General features: G+C 45.2%; 1 protein-coding gene across 1 annotated transcript; it reads left to right on the top strand.

The window, feature by feature from the left end:
* Positions 1-6,566: 6,566 nt before the first annotated feature.
* On the top strand, positions 6,567-23,363 carry LOC144888759 (serine/threonine-protein kinase 36-like). Its single transcript, XM_078767938.1, has 13 exons — positions 6,567-6,637; positions 7,374-7,437; positions 7,562-7,702; positions 7,895-7,966; positions 8,373-8,541; positions 9,994-10,141; positions 10,299-10,467; positions 10,560-10,771; positions 12,321-12,444; positions 13,947-14,237; positions 14,476-14,697; positions 20,925-21,102; positions 22,170-23,363. Exons 1-13 carry the CDS (start codon positions 6,567-6,569, stop codon positions 22,181-22,183), a joined length of 1,875 nt encoding a protein of 624 aa, XP_078624064.1. The 3' UTR covers positions 22,184-23,363.
* Positions 23,364-25,267: the final 1,904 nt, after the last annotated feature.

Raw genomic sequence — 25,267 nt, forward strand, 5'->3', positions numbered from 1 at the left:
TATCTCCAATAATCATCACACACTCTCCAGGTTCCACTCTCACGACCACATCAAAACACGTAACCACAATACAAAAACATACGCCACCCACAAGACACTGTGGCTCCCATTCCATCCCCTCACCGGCCATGTCATCACTCGCTCTCACCTCCCAACTCCAAATTACATGTCCCCAATTTCCCAAAGCAAATCCTGAAGCCTGGGACAGTACTCCTCAAAACACTCACCTCAAGTGCAGGTAGTTGCAGGTTGGTCAGGTCCAAGAGCGTCATCCACCCTTCACAATCCCAAAATTTCACATTGGGCCTACCAAATACTTCCAAATTTCTCTTTTGTCCCCACTACACTGGCAGGTATGTGGATCCGCATCCAACGGTGATCATCACTACACAACTACCTATGCCACGACAGCTCTGCACCTCTACCGTGCAAGGGTCACCGGGACAAGGTGAGCAGTCAAAACGCAACATGGCCCATGAGTGTCCATAAGGGTGCGACCCACCATCCATCCTTCGGCCCCCCTGCGAGGAACACAGCTGCAGCAGCCCCAGCTGGCCAATGTGGTGAGCACTTGCTGCCACAACACACACTACCGCACACACAACCTCGGCCCTGGGGGGCACGGTCGCAGTGCGTGGCATCCCTACAGCCACGTCCCCTGCACCTCCCCATCATCCCCCAGTCCGACTACAGAACTGCAGCCCCCCAGTGCTCACCCACACTTGACCACACCAAGGTCCAGTCAACAGCCATGCTCCACCAGGAGACCCACCCAGAAGACATGGTCCACACACCTCGGACACGCACAGCACCACGTTGACCCTCAGGCTACACAACTACATCCCCATCATCCCGCGTCCCAAATATCAGCACAGTTGCCCCCGCAACCAGTTGAAAGCTGTGCCTTGCTACCCTATTAATTTCATCACAGCCTCCAACACTTTGGTCTACACACTGGATCAATAATGGCGTCACTGTACAGTGTCCACCATGGCATTTCAAAATCCACCCTTAAATTTGCATCTAACCCACAGATTACCCATGCCAACCATTTGTCACATTTCACTCACCTCACCAAAGAAGGATGCTTTGCCATACACATGCCAGCCGAGCATGGCCCATATGCTCGGCTCGTCGTTACACATCTCCCGATTCACATCCCCATGGCTCTCTTCCCAACCCGAGAGTCCATAAATCACAACGGAGCATCTGTGGAAGGTCGCTCACACCATCACGTTCCACAGATGCCCCAATGGTTGTCCGGCAGGCTATCTCCATCCCTGTCCATTCGGTTTGACCCGCGTCCATAGACCAACCACCATGCCAGGTCACCACATGCTGGTTGTCCCAGAGTCCCTGGAGGAGAGTGCCAGGCCGCATGCCCGGGTGGTCACCACATCAGTCCCAAGTTGGCCGTCCGCAGTGCCACCACCAAAGCGCGACCCACAACACCTCCCCCTAGTGGTCCTCAATATTTGCCATCCCAGGCTTGAGAAACCACCTCGGACCCCTCTGGAGGTCTTAACCCCCACCAGGGTCCGGTGACCCTGCCGGCCCGAGCCACCAGCTCGGACGGCGCCCCGACGGACAAGGGACGCCACACTCCACCAGACCCCCCGTGGGACCCAGGTCGTACCTCGACACCCAAGGCTGGACCCCACGTCCAAATCTCGCCATCACAGCCCCCCAGCTGGCTGGCATACCCAAATTTTGAAAGGGGCAACTTTTGCCCGAGGCCATCACCCATGACCTCTCCATATCCAGATCCCGCAGCCCGGGACCAATCCAAACCATGGCTGCTCCAAATCAATTTCCCATTGTAATTTATTTTACAAATTTTCATTCCCCTGCCAAACCGCAGCTGCAGGAACAACCTCTACCACCGGTTGTTCTGCCCCTCCCTGCAGTTGATCCAAATTCCCTACAGGGACCAAATCTCCAGAAGCTCTATCTCCCGATCCTCCAAGATCCAAATCCAGCCGGAGCCAACACACTCCCCCAACTGGTTGTCCAATTTTGGAGCCTCTGTTTCCAAATAGCAGTGTACAGTGAGCGTCCCCTCGGTCATTCCAACCACCTCCTCGGACCAACTCACCTCATCACCCAGGCTCCTTTGGGCCTGAACAAGCTCTACCTCCATGGGACTGTCACAGGTCTCCAGCCGCTGGATCAAATCATCCTCATTATTACAAATCATTCCTGGCCCCGCCAGGCTTTGATCAATATCCCCAATAAATACCTGGTCCGGCTCCATTGCACGGACCCCCAAAAACTCTACCCCCTCTTGCCTCGCACCACCGCCCTGGTGCTGCACAATTCCAAATTCATCCCCCGGTTGGGGTGTTGTGACATCCACACGGTCCCGATAAACAACCAGGCCAGAATGTGGGAAACATTCCCCATTACAACTCTCACATTCCAAATTTCCTTCCCCGCTCACCTGTGGACACTCCACGTTTACCTGCAGGCATTCCCCATCTACCTGTACACATTCCCCATCCATCTGTGGACATTCCCCATCCACCTGTGGACATTCCCCATCCACCTGTGGACCTGCGGTCTCCCCATTTACTTCAATTGCCATTCCCTGTGCAATTCCCAATTTTGCCATTCCGGCTCCTGAGCCCCGTGCACATCTGCATGGGCCGTACTCTCTCCTGTTCCCAATCTAGCTTCCCCCCGTTCCGATTCAATTTTTGCCACCTTTGGCTTCTCCTGTGCCCCCATTTGAGTTTCTACTTTACCCTCAAATTTCCCCAGTCTGTCCGTAATTTGGTTTTGCACTCTCCCTTCTATGCCATCAATTCGTTCCCCCAGCTGCTGTGCCATTTCCCCAATTTTTCCTTCCAATTGTTCATTCCTTTCCTTTATTTCATTCCTCCATTCCTTCCCCTGGGACTCCATTTTATTTTCCAACCCACTTTTCATTTCTCCCATTTGTTCCTCCAATCGATCACTCATTCCCTTCATTCCTTCCCTACATTCCTTCCCCTGGGACTCCATTTTATTTTCCATCCCACTTTTCATTTCTCCCATTTGTTCCTCCAATCGCTCACCCTGAGCATCCATCCGGTTCCCCAATCGCTCACTCTGAGCCCTCATGTCTTTTATTAAATTTACTATGGTCTGGAGATCTATCGGGGCCGTCCCAACGGCGGGGAAAGTTCCAACGCTATCCTCCTTATCCCCCATTTCCGGCTCACTCCCGACGCTGACGGAGGCCTCGCTGCGCACCTCCATTTCGTCGACCTCCGACATCCGCCTTTCGGAAGGTTGTTTCCCGCGCGCGTATTTATTTTAATACCAAAAACACAATTTAAATTTGACGAAGACGCGATATCGCGCTCCGTATGCCCAATTGATTATTAAATTTCTCCGCCTCGCCTATACAAATTTTGCGTTCGAACGTCGGACGCAATGTACGCCCGACCGTGTCGATGTCTCGCCGCGGACAAAAAAATTTGTCCGACGGGTTCAAATCCCACTCCTGACACCACTTGTCGCGTAACCGTGATTAACACCACAGTTACGGATGACCGATTTGCGAGACTTTAACTCCCGAGGCGAACACTCAATGGCGGACTCAAGTTCAACACCAACGCGCGGAATGGCGGGGCGCAGCGAAGGCTCCGCAACCTTATCTATTAAAATCAAACACCCAGGAAAACTGCGTTCAGATATTATGTACAAAAAGTAATATAAGGGTTTATTAGGAAAAGTAAAGCCAGTGAAAAAGCCCGCCGGTAAATCTAATAATTCTAATAAACCTAAATCGGGACGTCCCCACACGACTGACAGCAAACACAAACGAGGGAGATTAATCACGAAAATAACACGTCCCGTCGTTCAAAATATACGCGGAGATCGGGCTTATCTGTCTTTGTCGTCTTGTATTGTTGGTGTCCAGCACCGCTCCTTCCGGCCCGATCGCACACCACGAGGCCCCTCGCTCCAAGCACCACGCGTCCGACGCAGGCCAGCGGCTCCACTTGACCAGGGACAGGAAGGACTCCTTTCAACTCCACTCGACTCGACGACGCGGGAGTGCTGGCAGCCAAGTGCCAACGAACTGCTCAGTGCCAACTGGGTGTGCTCTCGTGTGTCTCCTGCGACTCCCTACAACCCGAACTGCACTCGAACTGCGACTGGAATGGCGTGTCCTCTCCAACTCTCCACCACCGCTCAACTCTCTGGTGCCTGCCTGCGTCTGCCACGAACTCAACTCAACAACTGAAATGGCGTCCGACCGTCGCCTATATTGGTGGCCGATGACGTCACATTGCGCACTCCTCAGCCAATCAAAGCCTCCCGCGACTCCTGACATCTCCCCCGTTACGCGACCCTGCGGTCCTGGCATAACACGTGCCGGCCAGGTTTGTAGGCCTTTGGAGGTGTACACGGTGGCGGCCAGCCGTGGCGGTGTTTTTGGCCTGGTTTCCTGTCAATTTAATACGAAGTCCTTGTCAGGGAAAGGGGATTATTTAATGTTGCGCTAAGGACCTAACTAATGTCTATGTGGTTTGCAGTGCCATAAAGGACAAAGGTTTGATTACTAGGTGAGACTCACAGGGGCGTTACCTTTAACCCCTCACTATTTAACACTCGAATCTCCAGGTAGATCCACACTCATACATCTTACCCCGACAACCGCCTGAACATCAATAACTTATTACATGTAGAGTCCCTGTCACGACAGCCGAATACCTACCTATTCAGATCTACCTAGCTCTAGATGTTGCATTACCAAATTCATAACACTATGTTGGCGTTAAACTATGTTTTAAAACTAATAAAAACGAATTTGCGATTCATTCGCTTTCCTGCGCGTTTGTGCACGCGATGGCGATTTCTTTACCAAACTCCGGAAGCCGTTCGCTTTGGACCAAACCATTTCATGTAAATAGAGGGGGGGGATTGTCACTGTACTCGCAAGCCCTTCGCTTTGGACCAAACCATTTCATGTAAATAGAGGGGGGGGATATAATTTTAGATATAGATATAGTACGGGCATGCCCTAGTCTATCTATAATTCCAGTAATCTCTGTCTGTACGTTTGTTTGTCTGTGACCGCTGTTTCTCGACAACTACCGGTCCGATATACTTGAAACTTGCCAGGTATATTGCTGGGGACCCGAGGATGTGCCTTTTCAAGGTTTGAAATTAATCGGACAAGTACTTACCGAGCTATGGCGATTTAGCCGTTCGCCGTTCGCTTTGGCGTTGCGAATGGACCAAACCATTCATGTAAATAGAGGGGGGGGGGGGGGGGGGGTTCTGTGGTCGTTCGCTTTGGCTTTGCGAATGGACCAAACCATTCATGTAAATAGAGGGGGGGGGTTCTGTGGTCGTTCGCTTTGGCTTTGCGAATGGACCAAACCATTCATGTAAATAGAGGGGGGGGGGGGTTCTGTGGTCGTTGTGAATGGACCAAACCATTGTTTTTTTTTTGCAGTTTTTTTTTTTTTTGCAGTTTTTTTTTTTTTGCAAGGAACGGGCACCCACGTACGGGCACGTCCTAGCTTATATATAGTACGGGCATGCCCTAGTATATGCAATTCTACTTGGACTAAGATATTGCCTACCCCCTACAAATGGAACAATATGTATGTACACACACTTGGTCGTAACTTAATGTGGTTGCATTCTGGAAGAATGCGACTTTGAGTGAAACAACATGAAGCGAATCACATTTTCCCATAATAAAGAAAGGAAACTGGAGTTTGGTTATTTTGAACATTTCTCATCAGAAAAAAAACATGAATAGTTGAAATACTCTACATGTATACTAAATACGTACATTCTAAAATGACATCAAATTTAAAAAAACGACAGAATTTCTAAATATAGATTTCCATAAGATAACACTCACCAGCTTTTATTTATTTCTTTGTATGGAGCTTGTGGCTCCTTGGCAGCATCACTTTCAGGGGGTGCGGCTGTGCCGCTGATGCAAAGCCCCCTTACCAGCCACACTCACCTGTGATGGGGGTGAAGGTTGTTTGTAGAGGTTGGGTGGAGGGACGAGTGGTGGAGTTGTTGGGAGAGTCCGAGCGCTCAGCCGATATCAAATGCTCGTTCTCCGGCATCAAAATGCTTTAAAACCTCCAATTAAATTTTTCCTTAATAAATGTTTTCTTGTTTTTTTTCTTTAACGAATTGTTTTCTCATCTAATTTTTCTTGAACTAAAATTTAACGAATTGTTTATCTTATTTTCTTACTACTAGACTCATTACGACACTTACTGAGCATTTTTGACTCATCTTTATGAGGGATTGAATCACGCATCAAACCAACATCAAAGTGGCGTGATACAACAGTTCAGCGTCCATATACGCCTTGGTTTACGTGATAAAGTAATCCGCTGTGACCCACTGGCAAAGGACGTAATAGTGAACGTCGTGATATTAACAGGATATACTGTATGTTCCCTTTTGTATCAGCGACGTTATAATGAAACAACATTAACCAAATCATCGTTAAATGTGAATTACTGTATATATAAACGATTTGTGGTTGTGAGTAGTATCACATCCATGATGAGCCTCCGACCTCTAGAGTCTAGAATATGGAAGGACTTGACATCTTGGCCAACAATATGGATTATCAGGAGCGAAGTATCTATTCACATCCCCCCAGGTAAGTAGGAAATGGGGATCGGGATGGCCAATGATATATTCCCCACTCCTTCCTACCTCTGGGTTTGAATCCCACCCAACTGACACCAATTGCAATGGGACTGGTCATGCTGTCCCGATCCCATTGGCGAAAACTCTGCAGGTGGGCCGAGCTGTTGGGAGACTTTAATGAGATTGTGTCGAGATATTGAACCTAAAACAACCCAGTGTTCACATCACCGTTAGTAATTTAGTGATGCATGCGCTCCTTCAAAGCGTGCGCTCATTCAATTGAAATACACTAGAGTATTGACTCGAGAAACAAACAAAAATGTGCATTATTGATTAAAAACTTTTTATGTATTTCATGAATGGTTAATAAGGACGGGGGAAGGAGTTGCGGCAACAGGGAAGAGTGACGCTTATTATTAGAAACAAGCAGCTGTAGCAGAACCATCGATTACGTAACAGCAGTGGATGATCATTTTGAACCCTTTTAAAGACTCTCCTAATTACAACCTGCGCCGTATGAGATGGGCTGTCTCAAGGTCGTACTTGTCTACATATTCTTACCCATGATACATGAAACCCAAAATGAAAGATGAAATTCCCATAAGATGTACCGGACACACATTTTATTGGCACGAATTGGTTGGGCTTGACATTTCCTCCTCTATCCTCCCTAATTACAGCTGAAGGAACCATTTATTCTTTGTCACAAAGTGTTTGTTTCATTTGATCTTGTTTTGCTTTCCTAGGTTGAAAGAATTGACAACGTTTTTCTCAGGATTGTTGCTTTGGCGGAAGCTTCCTACTTCCATTGTAAGTGAGTACAAAGCACCGTTTTTCATGGACGCTTTTAGAGTTGTGCAACATGATCTCGTTACATTCTGCGGATAGAACTGCATTTGATCAGTTGCTTGCTTGATGTTGCCTGCACCTTTAGTGTGCCTCAGGCCTCCTGCTAGCCCAGCTCAGGGCTCGGGGAATGGCCGTTGAGATTGGCGCAGAGGACTTGATCATCTCAACCAAGAAAGCGCTCACGATGGAACCTCATACATTAGCAACAACCTCATACATCAGCAAGGTGACCTTTTCATGATTATCCAAGTTATGGGTTTTTTGTCTCAAAGTTTTCAGTGCTGCTTGAAGCGTAGAGCAGTCGGAAGAAGTTGGTAGTTTATCCAGTCTGGCCAGCTCTGGATGAGGAAGTGTAAATGAGAAGAATACCTGGAGGATGTCATGACCTTGGGCTGGCGTCGGTCTCTTTTATGTACAGTTTGCTTCATTCCCTGTGGGATGTGGGGCCTTTGACGGACTTGTCCAGCTGCTGCTGCAGACGTTGAATGAGGTTTGAATGCACTTTCTCTGTTTTGGCCCAGAATTGCCGAAAGGTTCAAAGAACTGTGCTTCGTGTTCAGTTATTAATTCTTTATTCTTGCTGTTATGTACACGTGTCGTCTTGTGGGAAGGAAAAAACATAACTGTACTGTTGTGCCACTGCTCTGTGGCGCCATCTTGAGGATGGGAAGGGATGTGCCAGAGCTGATTGATGAGAAAATGCGTTTAGTCTTTATCATTATGTGAGCACTTGTAATTGAAATGATGTAAACCAGATGAATTGAACATTGCTTTGGTGTTTTGATGAACCTGCCAATAACTTTAATACAAACCTGAATAACACTTAATATTATTTGATTTTTCATCCAGATCCTTGTTCTTCTTCTCTCTTAAACCTACTCTGCCTTTGTGGACAGAATGTCAATCCAGATGAGAATATGGTGAATTTGGACGTGTTGTTGGGGTTTTGGACGCATCTTGACCAATCTCTGCATTCCATTCTGTCTGAATCTACGAGCGAGAGAGAAGCTTCGTTTCTGGACGCACCGGTTGCTAAAACGGTCCATGCGCAGTTCTCTATTCAAGGTATAAAAATAGAGGCCCATGTTGCCGTTGTTTAATATTTCTCTCCAGTACATGAAATTAAAGTTCCACTGTATGAAGTGCTTCTAATATAGTCATTTGGTGTAAACGAGGATCTTCAGCAGAGTCTAAAATTTGAGCTTTAATCGGATTTCTGTGTCAGCCTAAATCTTATTTTCACAACTGTGCTTCATCTCATGAGAATGCAACGATGTGCAGTTGTAAATTGCACAACGCCTTTGGTGGCACAAGTCTCACACAGCAACCTAAAACCTGGATTCAAACATCAAAATGTATGCCGGTCTAGGCCAGACAGTGTTCCTCGTCCCGGAGTTGCTTTTCCTTTATGAACAACCATAAATCGCGCCCTTTAACCTCCAGACGACCGTTGGAACAAAAATAACTATTGCAGTGAAAATGTGATTTTGGGTACGGCCCATTTGTTATCCGAAGGTTAATTGCCACTGGCAAAATCATTTCCTCCAGTTTCTCAGTGCACACACTTAAATCCGTTGTCGCAAAACATGAATGTATCTGTATATAATATAATGGGTTTTTCTTTTCTTTTCTTTTAGAAATTGTATAACAAATGCTCCGAGGATGAAAATAGGAAAATAAAATACAAACACTTTTGATATGGTTCAAATTCTTCCAGCCTGACACCAACCAATTTTGGGAGCCAAGCCCACCCGAATAATGGTGCAACTGAGCCTGAGAAATTTGGAATGAAGAAAAGAAACACTTGGCCCAAGTGACTTATCTTTCTTTTCCGTATATATGATCGAGACTTGTTATGCTCTAGAAAAGTTCATATAAAGAGGCACCAATTTGATTCATACAGCTACATGAATAAGTAAATGCATGTAGGGTTCCCCTTTATATGATCTTCTCTGGAACATTACTTGGTTCCTCCTAAGAACACAAGGGTAGTCCAGCATGCACACCAGATTTTTGGATGTCCCTTCTTTTCTATACTTTGCCACATGGCACATACCCTTATATATATAAAAAAAACTGTGCCCGTAATGAGCGCAGATTTTGAATTTATTTTGAAAGCCATCAATTAGACGTATTGGCCAATGTACATTCCAAGTTTCAGCTACTTTCATTGTATAGCCTTTGAGAACACATTTTAAGCAAATGGATGAACGGACGGACAGACACCAACATGAATTTGAGGGTTTTCTTAATAAAACTCAAGAATGCAGAAACGGACTTTGCTGAAATTTGAACATATTACCTCGACGTACAAAGCATTTACTTCTGACATTTGCAGCCCATTTCGTCCAGTTGAAGCCGAGAAACAAATTTTCAGTCCCTATGATAAAGTTGCATACAGATCAGCGATCCCATTTATAAGGGAGGTGAGCTTTGCACCTCCCTTGGATACAAAGCATATTTGAAGGAATATGGATACATTTATGGTGTGATGATCCATTGAGCCAAAATCTGCAGGTGTGGAAGCCCTTCTGAACACCACTTTGTGTGTGGAACACCATCAGCCTGAGTGCTGTGTCCACTTGCTGACCCTCGATGGCTTACCAATCCTGGATGCTCTTCTCTGCCTGCTGCACACCAGTCTCTACAGACATCTTCCTGACAGGTTGAGTTATGTACTTGTAGGACTTGATTTTCTTAGCAATACATGTGTGGCAATCCCAGTGACAATATTCATTCCAAACCTATGCCAATCTGCGAATGTACATCAACTCTAAGCTTTGACACAACTTGAGTGGACTTTGTACAAATGGCTGGTGCAGGAAACAAGAAGATGATTTCGAAGCAACAAAAGCAAAAAGGCTTCCAGCAGCAGTGATGTTGGCTTGTCAACTTCTGTGCTTGCCATTTGCTATGGAGCTTGAGGAGGATAACCTAAACAAGGTGCTCATTTTCCTGCGAAATGGGGATTTAACAGACCTCCTGGTGCAGGTATTGTCCATTTCTCAGGTCCTTAGCAGTAAGTTGCAAATACTTAGTTGATCCTTCAATCTTATGCTTGTTCCCATTTAACCTCCTTGCAGCTGTGTGTGCAGCAGCCCACTGTCCATGATCTCGAGCTTCCTGTGGGCCTCCTTTTCCGACTGGTGTTGAGTGACCCAGCCTTTGTGACACAGTTTCTGACTTCTGTTACAATTCGCAATGCCGGCCCTTCGCTCAGAGGCCTCATCACCTCAGCCCACCTTTCCTCAGCAATACTGAATGATCTAATTTCTCTATTGGGTCACATCATCAGGTACTTTTGTTTGCTGCTCTAACCAACATGTTCCACCTCATGAAACAAGTTATTTCCTTCCTTTTTCTTTCCTGTTTGTCAAATCATTCAATGTTCCATTCCAAACTCGGTGAACGGGACATGCAATAAAAATGGACGAGCATACTTCAAGCATTAACTGAGTTATTGCCACAATATGTCGATAGTTGTACACCGCTCCTTTCATATTCCATCTCCAGGCGCTGCATGACATCATTGCCGAGCACCGAAGGGGGCTCTGCAATGACGCGCGATGAAAGGGATTACTCGGTTTTCACTCTGGTGTCCTTCTTGTTTGTTTTCTTTCTTCCTTTCTTTCGTGTTTGTCTGGGCGATATCTCACCAATCGTTTGAGCCAGGAAGCTGAAATTTCGGCACAATAGTGAGCAAGTACTTTGTCAAAAACTGTATTTTTTGTTTTTTGATTAATCAATTAATTGATTAGTTATTTAATTATTATCGATAAATTAAGTTCCTATTTATTTCCTTTCTCCTCTGGGCGTTATCTCAGGCACCTTTTGAGTTAGGAAGCTGATATTTGGACATAAGAATGACCAAGTGATTTGGCTATGAAGGCTATTTTTGATTTATTGATTAATCAATTAATTATTTAATTACTCGATTCATGACTTCATTAATTATTTTTTTTAAGTTACAGATTCAAATGAAACGGTGGTGGTTTAGATATTCTATTAGCCAATTGATTAATAATTTAATTATTTTACGATTCTTTATTTATTTTCGTTATTAATCATTTATTTCCTTTCTCTTCTGGGCATCCCATCCTTCCGAGGTCGGCTAATTGAGTACCAGTTCACTGGTAATTCCCTGTTTGTCGTTGAAGGCGGCAAAAAGGGTTGGCGTCAGGAAGGGCATCCGGCCGTAAAACATTGCTTCAAAAAGGGGACCAAAAAAACAACAACTACCACGGTCCCCGAAAAGGCCAACCCCCGCTTTGCGGGGAAAAATGGCCTCTAAACGGTGGTTTTTCTTCTGGGCAATATCTCAGGCACCTTTTAAGCTAGGAAGCTGATATTCAGACACGTCAGTGACCAAGTAATGTGGCTATAAAGGATATTTTTGATTTATTGATTAATCAATTAATGGATTATTTATTTATTGATTAGTCAATTAATTAATTGATTTTTTTCCCATTAATGATTTTTAAAATTAATTTTCAAAAGGTTACAGCTTTAGATGAAAGACTGGTGGTTGAGGTATGCTATTAGCCAATTGATTAATAAATTATTTTATGATTATTATTTATTTATTGTAATTATGCAATTAATCAATCAATTATTGTACACCTCTCCCTCCCAATACCGTCTATATGTGCTGCATGGCGGTGGAGAATGTTATTTATTTATTTGGCATGGGGGCAGTATACTTTGAATGTATCTGTACTTGTGTTGTTTTCTTTCTTTTTCTTTCATGGAAACACAAATGCAAGTCGATGTAAAGGTTGGTGAGGTGGAATAGAGACACAGCCCATTGGGTTTTTAATATTCTAACCCTATGGCATTCTACGTAGAACATCCCCACAGGCCGTGGATATTGTGGGTCATTTGCTGAATGGGACCGAGGCACCCCCCGCCTCGACGTGTCATAGGTCGGTTGATAAATCGCCCGACATCAGGAATGATTTGAGCGAACATGTAAGTTGTTTTTGCCTTTTTTGACACCTGTTTTCATTGCATTTTTCATTGTAACAGCTTAAATTTATGAGTCTTGTTCACTCATTCAGACGAAATTCACTTTAGTGGCATCTGAAACACCTAAAACACCTAAAACAGAACATATTTGACAGCTTTTGTTGTTGTTTAGAAAATTTTTGTTGTACTCATTCCAGTTGCCTGGCACAAGTCCGGCGAGTCACCTCAACGCAACCGTAACGGATAACCGATTCAATGGCCCCGGCCGCATCACGTGCCCATTGTCCCAATTTAATGATCAAAGAAGCAATGGTCGCAGGGGAGGGAATATACAAGAGGCAATGTGAGAGAAGTAAATGATTCAACCAACCCCTTACCCATGACTAAATACATGCCCATAATACCAACGACAAACAGATATCCTTAATTATCTAACTTATGGCCCGACAAGTAAGCACAGTAGTTAGACAGAGGGAATCACAAGAAGAAAGAATACCCCACAGGAAAGTTAGTTCTGGCAGAGAATGTGCCACTGTGTCCTAAGACTGTGTCCCGCATGCTGGGGTGGAGGAGAGGAGAGGACGTGGCTCGCGCTCTAGTAGGGCGTGGTTCGGCCCAGAATTATAGTGGCACAGACCATGGCTCTCACCTTGCCGATTCAGTGTATCTCCTTCGCTTCTGTGGTTGCTCAGCCCTTTTATCCCATTGGGCTCTTGCGTCATCGATGATGCACCACGTCCCTCCCCCTTACTCAACCTTGGCTGCTAGCTCGGTATGGTGGGCAGAACAACCCCTCCATGACCCTTCACTTTGAGCCTTCACCCATGGCTCGGCTTCACAAACCCCTCCATGACCCTTCAACTTGAGCCTTCACCCATGGCACGCCTGGCACAACAGGCAACTCTATCATTTTCCCGTTTAAGGTAGCGCCGATGGCCTAGTGAAATGCTAAAATTGAACATTCAGAGCAACAAATATCTAGTATTGTGGGAGCTGTGCTCGCACGATAAAATCGGACAAAATGGACGACGCCAGGATTTAGGTTTCTCTGAGCTATTTATTCCCAGCTCACTCAAACGAACTCCAAAGCACTGAATCAGCCCATCGAACGGGCGGCAATATATATCAGAAACTCAACACACAAAAGCCACGCCTCTCAGGCGGGGCGTGGTATGCAAATAGATAAGCCACGCCTCTCAACGGTGCGTGGTATGCAAGGCAAGCGTTCGCCCGGTAAAGGCAAGTCTCAACACGCCCGGGCGAGTCCGGACACGTGACCGCTCGCCGGTTGCGTCATCGGCCGGTGCAGGGTAATTGTGTCATGCTACCGGTAACCGCTACAGTATCATAATTCATTACTTTACTCCTAGGCTATTACATATACTAAGGATATAACTGAACTAGGTTAAGTAGTGTTAACCCCTAGGAGACATTTCCACAACATTATTTTTTCGTATGGGCAGACCTTTGGCTCCTGCAGATTACTCCTGCCCCATGACCCGTAGACAACGTCAGGAGACCATCTGCTGGTCACTCTCCTGAGGCACCCCTCGGCCGAGGTACGGGCACGTTGTTGCAGCCTCATCGGAAACTTTCTCTGTCACCCTGAAGTCCAGCCGCGTTGGCTACTTGAGCAGGAGCCACTGTTTGAAATGCTGATGATGCGTCTTGCTGATCGGGAGCCTGTTGTGCGGCATGCTGCCAGTCTGGCGTGTGGGAATTTTGCATTTCATGGACTTGGAGTAACAGCAGCAGCACTTTCATCAGCTGTGCCATACATCGCACGTCTACTACAGGTTACAACCTCAGCAAACTGCTTGTGAGATGAAAGACTTTGAGCATTTCTGTATTTTCACAACTGTATCTCATAATGAGAGCAGCATAGAATGGTAAAATGTTTGTTGAAGTTTTCAACTTGGGTTGTTGTTCGCCGTTTGAAACAAACTAAATTGAATCCCATTGTACTTGTAATGCACAGCGCGGTTGGAAGGCCAGGATAAATGTCACACTGGGCTGTGTCTCACCCTCCTACAGGACAAGCACGTGTGCACACGCTGTAATGCAGCTGCTGCTTTGGGCAACTTGGCCGTTGTGGCTGAGGCCATGGTTGGGGATGAATTGAGTGCAGCACTTCGGAATAGCTGTGCGCTTCGATGCCTTCTGCTGTCTGCATGTGAGGATGGGCACATCTCCGTACAGGAGGCCACACTCATTGCCCTCCGCACCATGAGCAAGCGTTTGCCGGCACTGTGCCAGGTACCACCAGAAACGTCCTCACCCAATGACTAATGTCCTCACCCAATGCTAAAACTCTCAGTGCACCATACTCCTTTCATTAAGGTTCATGAGCTACCTCAATCCTTACCCACCCAAATTAATATTCAGATTAAGCTAACCCTTACCCACTTACCCACCCTCCCTCCTCCCACAACCTTCTCCCTTCAACAGATCTACCGACGTCCCTGTTCTCCACTGTTGTTGTGCTTGTGTGCTTCCCTCTCTCCCCCGTCTTGTCTCCCGCTCCCTTCATTGTATGTTTTATGTGTTTGTACATGTTTTCATGTTCAGTGAGTTAGCTCTTACACGAGCCTCGATTCTGTATACAAAAAGACCCCCCAAAAAACACAAAGCAATAAAAACGAAAGCGCTGTTGCCATCACAGCTGATCTCTGTCCATAGAACGATGAATAGTAGCTTTTCATGGTCTTTCTTTTTTTTGGTACAGATTATCGAAGCTCATGTAGGAGCTAGAACACAGAACGGATCGGGAAATAACAGAACAAAAGGAACAGTAGAAAGAGGTAGGGGTGTGTACACCAACAGCAGGGTTGTGAGGGACAAAATCGAAGAAGACTTGGAGAAATAACGGATGTGGGGAAGAATTAGGGCTCGGGGAGGACACAAGGGGTGAACAAGGTTGATACAGCTGCAAACTCTCAGGAAGGAAACTTGGAGAGAGGTGGGTTTGGGGGAGCGGTGGGTTAATGAGGTATGACTTGAGATGGTGGTAAACAGCTGTTTTGAAGCATTGGAGGGAAGAGTGGGATTATTGAAGAGTCTTAGAAAATTTGTTCCACAGAGGGAAAAAAGGGATGAATGAGTGGAGGTGAGTAGTGATTCTGGATTTTGGGAGTTTCACCAGTAGGTGATTACCAGCGGACCACGTGCCCCCATAGAAACTTGGTGGGGGGAGAAGAGGGAAGAAGGTGCAAGTCCAGAAAGGAGGAGGTCGAAGATAGAGACCACCGACCTGTCTGCAATACAAAATGATAGTCCCAGAGACGCGGCTTCATTGTGAGAGATTCTAATGATTTTGAAGGCCTTACTTCACAGGCCAACTTTGAAATGTGGTTTGCACAAGCAAGAAGTATCATGGCTGACAATGACAACCAAAAGTTTGTGTGATTGAATGTTTTCAAGAAGATTTTAAAGGAAGTAGATGAGAGAGTTGTTTTTCTGAGTGACAGAGTAAGATTGTGAGATTTGTCAAGATTGAAAGACATTCTAAGTGTTTGACCAGCTTATGATTCTATGAAGCTCTGCTTAGAAGGAATAAGTGGCTACCTGTCTATCTGAAGGATGGGGGATGTCACAGCAGAGGGTGGAATCATCAGCATGGAGATAAAGGGGATTTTCCAGAGAGTCAGAAAGATCGATGATGAAGATCAGGAATAGTACTGGGCCCAGAACACTGCCTTGGGGCACTCCTGCCTTGACAGGGAGAAGAAATGAGAGCATCTCCTTGAGAGCTACACGTTGGCTACGCGAGTAGAGGAAGTCAGGTGGCCTTGAATGTGGATGTGGCCTTCGATGCCATTGGCAGAGAGTTTGGAGAGCAAGGCAGGATGCCAGACTGTATCGAATACTTGAGATATGTCCAGAGAGACGGCCCTGATCTCATGTCTGTCATCGAGAGCCTTCATCTATTGTTGTGAGAGAAGAAGCAGCATGTCCAAAGGAGAGTGGCCTGGTCTGAATCCAAACTGATGATTTGAGATGATGCCATTGCTCAAAATAAGGATTTTATGTTGACGGTGTTGACGGTGTTGATGGATTTCTGGCTTTGCTGATGATTGGAAGCCAACAGATCTGTAGTTGAAGGTTTTCCTTTTTGCACCTTTTTATGCAATGCAGTGATGTTGGCTGACTTCCAAGGAGATGGAAGATTATGGAGGGCAAATGTTAGAGTGAACAGAGCAGTAAGGATGTGCAAGAGCAACAGAGCAGGCTTTTGCAGAGCAGCCGAGCAGGACACGTGTGCCGAGGCCATTCAGGCTAATTGCGGAATCAGTCAAGGGTTGTCAGAAACCTCTCCACCTTCTCAGGTGAAAAGGACACATATGCAGGAGCAGTTGGGTACGACTAGGTAGAGTGGATACAAAGAGTGAGGGGTAGGGGACACACGATTTGGAAGCAAACACAAAATGTGGGCATTCGGCCTTCTCATGAGCAGGCTATGGTGCAATTTGAATTGAGGGAAGGGTGAGCATACTCAGGAGACGGGCGTAATAAGTTGCCACCAGTTTTTTTTAAGGAAGGAGACAAGTTTGAAAATTCAATCTTGAGATTGAACAGATGTTGTTTCCTGGCTCTCCTGAGAGTGGACAGACACTTGTTCTGGGCTTGGTGGAATGATCAGAGATTGCCTTCATTTGGAATTGTCTTCCAGGAAGAGAATGCAAGTTGTTTCAGTGCAACTGCTTCACCACAGCAATTAGTGTACCATGAGTGGGAGGATGGGTATGATAACTCAAGATGAGATGGGATCGATCTGTGCAGAAGAGAAAGCAGATTTGTGTGGAAGAATTCCCAGGTTGAGTTTATATCAGGTGTGGTAGATTATAGTACCTTCAGAAAGTATTCACACCCTTTGACTTTTCACATTTTGTTGTGTTACAGCCTGAATTTAAAATGGATTAAAGTTTAAAATGTTGTCACTGATCCCCCATAATGATCCCCCATAATGACGCAAAATACCCCATAATGATAAAGTGAAAACAAGTTGTTAGAAAGCTTTACAAATTTATTGAAAATACAACAACAACAACAACATGCATTTTAAGGCCATTTTCCCTGCAAGAGCGGGGGTTAGCCTTGCGGTCCCCATGACAATCTTCTCCATTTTGCCCTATTTTCTGCATCTCTCCTTGTTAACCCCCTTACCCGCATTTCTTCTTCGACCACCTTTAGCCAAGTCTTTCTCGGTCTTCCCCGTCCTCTACTTCCTTCTACATTCATTTCCATCACTCTTCTTTTGAAAGAAGTTCATTGAAAATGAAATACAGAAATATCTAATTTACATAAGTATTCAGCTCCCTGAAGACAATACTTTGTAGAAGCACCTTTGGCAGCAATTATAGCTTCGAGTCTTCTTGGGTATGTCTGGATCAGCTTTGCACATCTGGATTTGGGGAGTTTCTCCCATTCTTCCTTGCAGATTTGCTCAAGCTCTGTCAAGTTGGATGGGGAGTGTCGGTGAACAGTAATGTTCAAGTCTTTCCATATATTCTCAATGGGATTCAAGTCTGGGATTTGGCTGGGCAACTCGATGACTTTCACGTTCTTGTTCTGAAGCCATTCCAGTGTTGCTTTGGCTGTATGATTGGGGTCATTGTCCTGCTGAAACGTAAATATTCATCACAGTCAAAGGTCTTTTGCACTCTGAAGCAGATTCTCCTCAAGGATTTGCCTGTATTTGGCTCCATTCATTGTTCCTTCTATCCTTAATCTCCCAGTCCCTGCTGCTGAAAATCATCCCCATAGCATGATGCTGCCACCACCATGCTTCATGGTAGGGATGGTTTTAGATTGATGATGAGCTGTGCTCGGTTTCTGCCAGACGTAGCCCTTTGCATTCAGACCAAAGAGTTCAATTTTCATCTCATCAGACCACAGAATATTTTGCCTCATGCTCTGAGTCCTTCACATGCTCTTTTGTAAACTCTAGGCGAACTGTCCTGTGCCTTTTTATCAGGAGTAGCTTCCGTCTGGCCACTCTCCCATAAAGCCTTGATTTGTGAAGTGCTGCAGAGACTGTTGTCCTTCCAGCAGGTTCTCCCATCTCAGCCAAAAAAACTCTGTAGTTCTGTCAGAGTCATCATTGGGTTATTGGTCACCTCCCTAACCAAGGAGCTTCTTGTGCAGTTGCTCAGTTTGATTGGATGGCCAACTCTAGGAAGAGTCTAGGTAGTTCCATATTCTTTCCAATTCCTAATGATGGAGCTCATTGAGCTCTTGGGAACTTTGAACACTCTAGAAATTGTTTTATACCCTCCCCAGATCTATGCCTCCTCACAATTCTATCTCAGAGTTCTACGGACAGTTTCTTGGAGTTTCTGCTCTCACATGCACTCTCAACTGTGGGAACTTGTATAGAAAGGTGTGTTTCTTTCTAAATCATGTCCAATCAATTGAATTGGCCAGAGGTGGACTCCAATCAAGTCCGAGAGACATCTCAAGGATGATCAAAGGAAATTGGATGCATTTGAGCTTCATTTGGAGTGTCATAGCAAAAGGCTTGAATACTTATTGACTCAAGACATTTCAGATTTTCATTTTTAATTATTTTGTAAAAATTTCTAAAATAAAAATTCCACTTCAACATTATTAGGTATTATGTGTCGATCAGTGACAAAAACTCTCGATTTAATCCATTTGAAATTCAGGCTGCAACCCCAAAAAATGTGAAAAAGGTCAAGGGGAGTGAATCTGTGCTTTGTCCCCCCAAATATTCCCACAGGTCGCACAAGATCTGTCAGCAACCCTCTTCTCGTGAAATTGCCAAAATCAAGACTCTCTGCTCACCTTCACTCCTTCATTCCTCTTTTCTCCCGCCTCTGGAACAAACTCCCTCACTCTCTTCAATCACAATCTTCCCTCCAGGTCTTTAAAACAGCTGTTCACCACCATCTCTTATCTTCCCCCATCCAAAAGCTTGATCTCTTCTACCCCCGTTAATTCACCCCAAATCCACTTTTTTGAAATAACAATTTATTTCCTGGAAGTTCTAGCAGTGTCCATGTGTTTTATACCTCTCCCCCCTGCTTCCCATGCCCCCTCTCCCCGATGTCCCTGTTCGCTACTGTTGTACTTGTGTGCTGCCCTCTCTCTCTCCATCTTGTCTCCTGCTCCCTTTATCTCATGTTTTATGTGTCCGTTTATGTTTTTTTGTGATTAATGTTAGCTCTTACACGAGCCTCGGTCTTGTATACAAAAAAAACCTTCTGAAGGCACTGTAGGAGACTAGTCCTGAAGGGAGATTGTGGCTACAGTCCCTGCCAGTCTGCTTAAGTGAACTGCCAGACTTCCTGGTGCTGAAGCTGCCCACTGAGAATAACCAGAGAGATGGTGACTCTCACAAACACATGATCAGACAAATCAATTTGAGTGGAGAAAGAGCAGGAGACATTAGTAGGGAAGTTTAAAGCCAGCCGCTAACTGCGCATCATGCAATCTGAACTTGGGACAAACTACAAGGCCTTCATTAGCAGCTTGTTGGAATACTGCTTTCCCCTTTGGGATGGTGCCCCCACCGCACACCTTCCCCCTTTGGGCTGGTGCCCCCACCGCACACCTTCCCCCTTTGGGCTGGTGCCCCCACCGCACACGTTCCCAGCTTCCCCCTTCTTGATGCCATGGAAAGTAAGGCTCTTAAACTCATTGGCATCTCCCGTGATGAAGCTGAGGCGAGTGTCTGGAACTGTTACTTTTGCATCGCAGACCCTGTATTCCACTGCCTCCATTTTGATCTTGCACCCTATGCCCTCTGTTGGCTGTGTCCCTCCCAGGTTTCTGCAGGGTGCACAAGGTCTGCCAGTAAACTCTTTTGTTAAACTCACACAATCCAGGCTCACTGCTCACCTCCTCATTTGTTCCTCTTTTCTGTGGAAACAACTTCCCCAGTCTCTTCAGTCCTATTCTTCACTGCTGCTTCAAAACTGGCTTCTGTCTGTAGCTCTGGGGTTTAGTTTGTTCTCCACTACCTCAGGCTATCCCCCAACTATACTCATGATCTCTTCTTTACCAAATTAACCCATTCCCAAACACTCCATTTTTCCAGGTTATTGTGGTTTTACCCCTCTCCCTCACCTTTGTGATTTGTTATTTTTCTGTCATCCCCACTTTCCCCTTCCTCTTCTTGCTTTGTTTCATGCAGCGTGTTCACCTGTTATGTGGCCTTGTCCCTCTCCCCTTTATCTCACTCTCACCTTTACTCTGCTTTTGGTGTTTTCTCCCTTTCCATTTTTTTTTCTCTCTCTCTCTCTCTCTCTCTCTCTCTCTCTCTCTCTCTCTCTGTCTCTCTCTCTCTCTCTCTCTGTCTCTCTCTCTGTCTCCCTCTCCCTGTTTCTCTTTCTCTCTCTTTTCCAGAGTGAATTTAAGTTTATAAACTGTTAGATTGAATTGATGTGGTGCCAATGGGCTAGTGCAGGCTTGATGGGCCAAATGTCGTCCTCCTCTATCCAAATTCCTTGTGTACCTTGCAGGATATGGTGAGAAATGGAGCGGTGCATAAATTGTCTGTGCTCCAAGATAACCTCACCGCCCAACATCATGGCAAGAACCCGAGCGAGGCACCGTCCGTGGTTGCTGTGGCTGCACATTGCAGCAAGCTCATTGGCACACTGCAGCAAGCAAGCATCCGGAAGCAATGGACAGATGGAGGCAAGTACAAAATGTGCACGTTTTGTGAGGTACCAAGGCAGTGGAACACGTGATTCCATCATCATCATCCTCATGTCTACAAAAGAGAAAGTTGGTCTGTTAATCTTCTGATATACGCTTTGAGTTGGTACTAGCTTGATGATGTTGTGATTTACAAGGCCCTTGAGTGATTGTCAGTGCAGGTTGAAACACACCACCCCACACCTTGTCTATAACCTGTTGTCTCCCTCCTCGACCGTTTGGGCATCCATAACATTCTGGTGAAGACTATTCCAGTTCTCAACGACCCTTTGACTGAAGTAATATTTCCTCACATATAACCTGCACATCGGCACAAAGGGTTTAAGAAAGTGAGCAATCTTCGTCATCCTCTATGCGTGTGAGCATTTCCAAGGCAAACGCCTTGTGTTTAGGTCCGTCATTTGGTTTGAGTTCCTGCAGAATCTGCACCTACTCATCTGCAGAATCTGCAGAACAACTCGACATAAAACTTCAGTTCAAGGTAGAGAAAAGGGGCCCGGTCGCTCTCTGTGGGACCAGGGATCTGCCGTGAGGGAATTCCAAATCAATTTGTCTCTGTCCTGTTTTATTCTTTGTTTCAAGTTTCAAGTCAAGGTTCGTGGAAGAGCTGGAACACTGAACGGATCAGGATGCAACAGAACAAAAGGAACATACGAGAGAGGAGGGGGGGACATCACCAGCAGAGTTGAAAGACAAAATGGAGGGAGACTTGGATAAATAAGGGATGTGGGGAGGAAATTTTTGGTAGGGAGAACACATGGGGTGGACAAGATAGATACAGAGGCAATCTCTCAGGAAAAACTGGAAACTTGGAAGGTGGACTCGAGTATTAGGGTTTGGGAGCAACTGGTGCACTTCTGTTATCATTAAAAGTCTGGATCATATTTCCCTACTAGTTGTTTTCAGTTCATCCGTTTTATTTTGTAACGAGTCTGCATTAGTACAGGATACATTTATTGATTAAAATGTTGTATTTACTTGTATTTTGATTAATGTTTGTAATAAACATGTCCTCCCTAATTCCTCTTCCACCGTTACCTACCTAGTAATTGCAGACTAGGATCACTCGCAGGTGCTTGGGGGCTGCGGCGATTTCCCAATGCCCTTGTTGCTGCGGCCGCTCCCGAAGGCTTGTGTGCTGGAATCTCTCAGGGACACTGAAGGGCTAGAACTACTCTCTGGTGCTTGTGGATTGTTGCAACTGCTTCCTCACTTACTGCCAAGGTCCTCTCTGCCATCACTGGTGCTTCAAATTTATCGATGTGCTCAGCCTTTCCTCTCCTGTTACCCTCTTTCCGATGGCCAGGTATCCTCAATGGATTATTCCCTGATGTATAATCAGGTTTTGTTCTTTTTTTCCACTCTTCCTGAGCTTTCTCCTCTCATTCCATTGACTATTTATTCGGTTTGGGGCCACGTGTCTCAGCTCACATCTCCGATCCTTTAAGGTTATTTGCCAAAGTTAGAATTTCTCTCTCCTCTCCAGTCTTTTTTTTTTTTTTTTTGGATACAGGATCGAGGCCCGTGAAAGAGCTAAACCAAAGATAAAGCTGAACCAGCAACAGACGTAACTTTACCTGTCTGTTTTGGTTTAGATCGCCGAACCTCACTACCTTGTCAACTGACACGTCCGTTACTCCAATTCCACCATTTAGATCCCCAACACGAAGTGACCATCCTCTAGTTGTCCATTATAAGGTGATGAAGCTTAAAGTTCTGCTAAGGCCTAAACTGACTGCACCTGTTCTCCAATGGCAAGCTTTGAAGCAGGTTGAATAGTAGGCCGATGTAGATCGCCTGTCTCTTTCACGACTTCCGCATAACTTTTCCTCATTCCCTTCTCTCCAGCTTTTATCAGACTTAACACTTTCTTCAACTTCCTGAAGCATCTTGCCAACTTCCTCTTTAACCACTTTATGTTCCTCGAGAGAGACTTTGTCACACACTTCAGGTGCCTGGCTATCTTCAGCGGTTACACAGCAGGTACAATGTAAACTGAAAATTTTTCATGTAATTATTGGTGCATACACATTATCAGCTGAAATGTGTAAGTGTCACTTGTGCCCATTGGATACATAGTACATGTGTACATCGTTTGTTGGAGAACGTGGCGTTTGTGCCAATGACTGTACACACATGTATAGCCAGACATATTATCGACTCTTTATTGAGCAATTTGCATCAGAACCTGTTTGAATGGATGTCAAATAAAACCCAGAACCCTGAGGGGTGCAAGCACAGTTCATTCCATATCTACTGAGGTTTCCGTTCATTTGGATCAATCTTGTGTTGAATGAATGAATATATGAATGAATGAATGATCGTTTTAAGGCCATTTTCCCCCGCTAGAGTGGGGGTTAGCCTTGATGTTGTGTTGATGCATATGATGACCACCTGTCAATGTAGGCTGTTATAAAAGTAGGCACAATCAAGGAAATAATCGTCACAAAGACGAAAGACTAACAAATGGTAAACTATTAAAATGTTTGACTTTGCATTACAAAAGGAACAAGAAAGAGCAATCAGAGATTGCAAACCCTCACCAGGATGAATTTTCGGTGGTTTTAAGGCTTTTGTGTAAAAACAAATATGGCGGCCGAACCACGTGACCGATGACGTCATCATGTTTTCTTTCTCTACTAATTTATTCCTAGATTATGCTCAAGAAATTTCATCTTGATCGGATGAAGTTTTGTACTTGTCGAATTATGACGTCATAATGGAGGCACTTATGACATCATCATTAACATATTTTATTCCCCATGGAACGTTCTTTACAATGAGCCATGTCTCAATTTTTTCTATTCAGCACTTTCGGAGATATAGAGGTGCAAAGTTTTTCCGTTTTTCCAAGATGGCGGCAGAACCACGTGACCGATGACGTCATTTTTTTTTTCTCCACCAGTTTATGCCGACATGGCGCTCAAGAAATTGCATCTTGATTGGATGAAGTTTTGTACTTGTCGAATTATCAAATTATGACGTCATAATGGAGGCCTTGGGCCGAGAGAGCTAAAAATTGGGCACAGTATATTCCAAGGCAAGACAAATATGTGTGTAAAGTTTGGCGATTCTACGTGCAACGGTGTAGACGTAGTACTGAGAACAAACAGACAGACAGACAAACAGACAGACAAACCGATCAACATACTTTCTGGAATCTTTTCCAGCAAGTAACAAACAGACAGACAGACAGAACCACAAATGCAACCGACCAATATACTTGAAAAATCTTCGATTTTGTAAGTAACAAGAAAACAGACAAACAAACGGACTCAAATGCAATACCCTCTCCTCAGGTGAGGGTAATTATCACAAAAATATTAAATGACAGCGTTCCATCCCGAGTACCTTAATACCTTGTTCGCACCGCGGTTAAAACGGTTCCCCTTTGGCTGCCTTTGCTCGGACACTTCCCTCCCGAAACCCACGCCTTCAAAGTGGACGTAGAGACGCGTTTCAACACTCACGCCTATCCCAGGGAATGATCGTCCACCTACACTCTAAATCACTACACCTCATCACGACTAAACTCGTGACGTTGTACTTAGATATTCTTCTTCATCACACTTTGCTTTATCTGCCTCTAGTATTTACAGCTCACAAATAGTGTCAACCATTTTATTAAAGTTCTTGATAATCCTATGCAGTATCTATCTATAATTCCAGCAATCTCTGTGTGTCTGTGTGTCTGTGTGTCTGTGTGTCTGTGTGTCTGTGTGTCTGTGACCGCTGTTTCTCGACAACCACGGGTCCGATATACTTGAAACTTGCCAGGTATATTGCTGGGGACCCGAGGATGTGCCTTTTCAAGGTTTCATATTAATCGGACAATTACTTACCGAGCTATGTCCAAAAAACGCTGCAACCAATCAGAGAGCAGCGAGCTATCACGTGTGCCGAACGTGGCGATCAGACTCTGCCTCGGACGGCACATTTGACAGCGTATTCATTTATTTCACGTTGGAAAACTATGTTGCCGTTAAACTATGTTTTAAAACGAATTCAAACTGCGATTAAATTAAAACGATTCATCCTAACTGCGATTTGCGAACTTCCGGACAGTGACGACTTATCTTCCGGCAGCCAATCACAGAACGCTCTGTTGCGTAGGCGTGGCCGATGTGAGACGAGCGGAGCTGAG

The sequence above is a fragment of the Myxine glutinosa genome, chromosome 14, assembly GCF_964187855.1.
Source record: "Myxine glutinosa chromosome 14, kmMyxGlut1.1, whole genome shotgun sequence".
In the NCBI taxonomy this organism is placed as follows: domain Eukaryota; kingdom Metazoa; phylum Chordata; class Myxini; order Myxiniformes; family Myxinidae; genus Myxine; species Myxine glutinosa.

What these genes read in the sequence shown, in the direction of transcription:
- LOC144888759 (XM_078767938.1), top strand. Translation starts at nt 6,567, where the DNA reads ATGGAAGGACTTGACATCTTGGCCAACAATATGGATTATCAGGAGCGA. An exon ending in TGCGCAGTTCTCTATTCAAG is followed by an intron (nt 8,542 to 9,993) that starts GTATAAAAATAG and finishes CAAAATCTGCAG; the next exon opens with GTGTGGAAGCCCTTCTGAAC. An exon ending in ACATCGCACGTCTACTACAG is followed by an intron (nt 14,238 to 14,475) that starts GTTACAACCTCA and finishes ACCCTCCTACAG; the next exon opens with GACAAGCACGTGTGCACACG.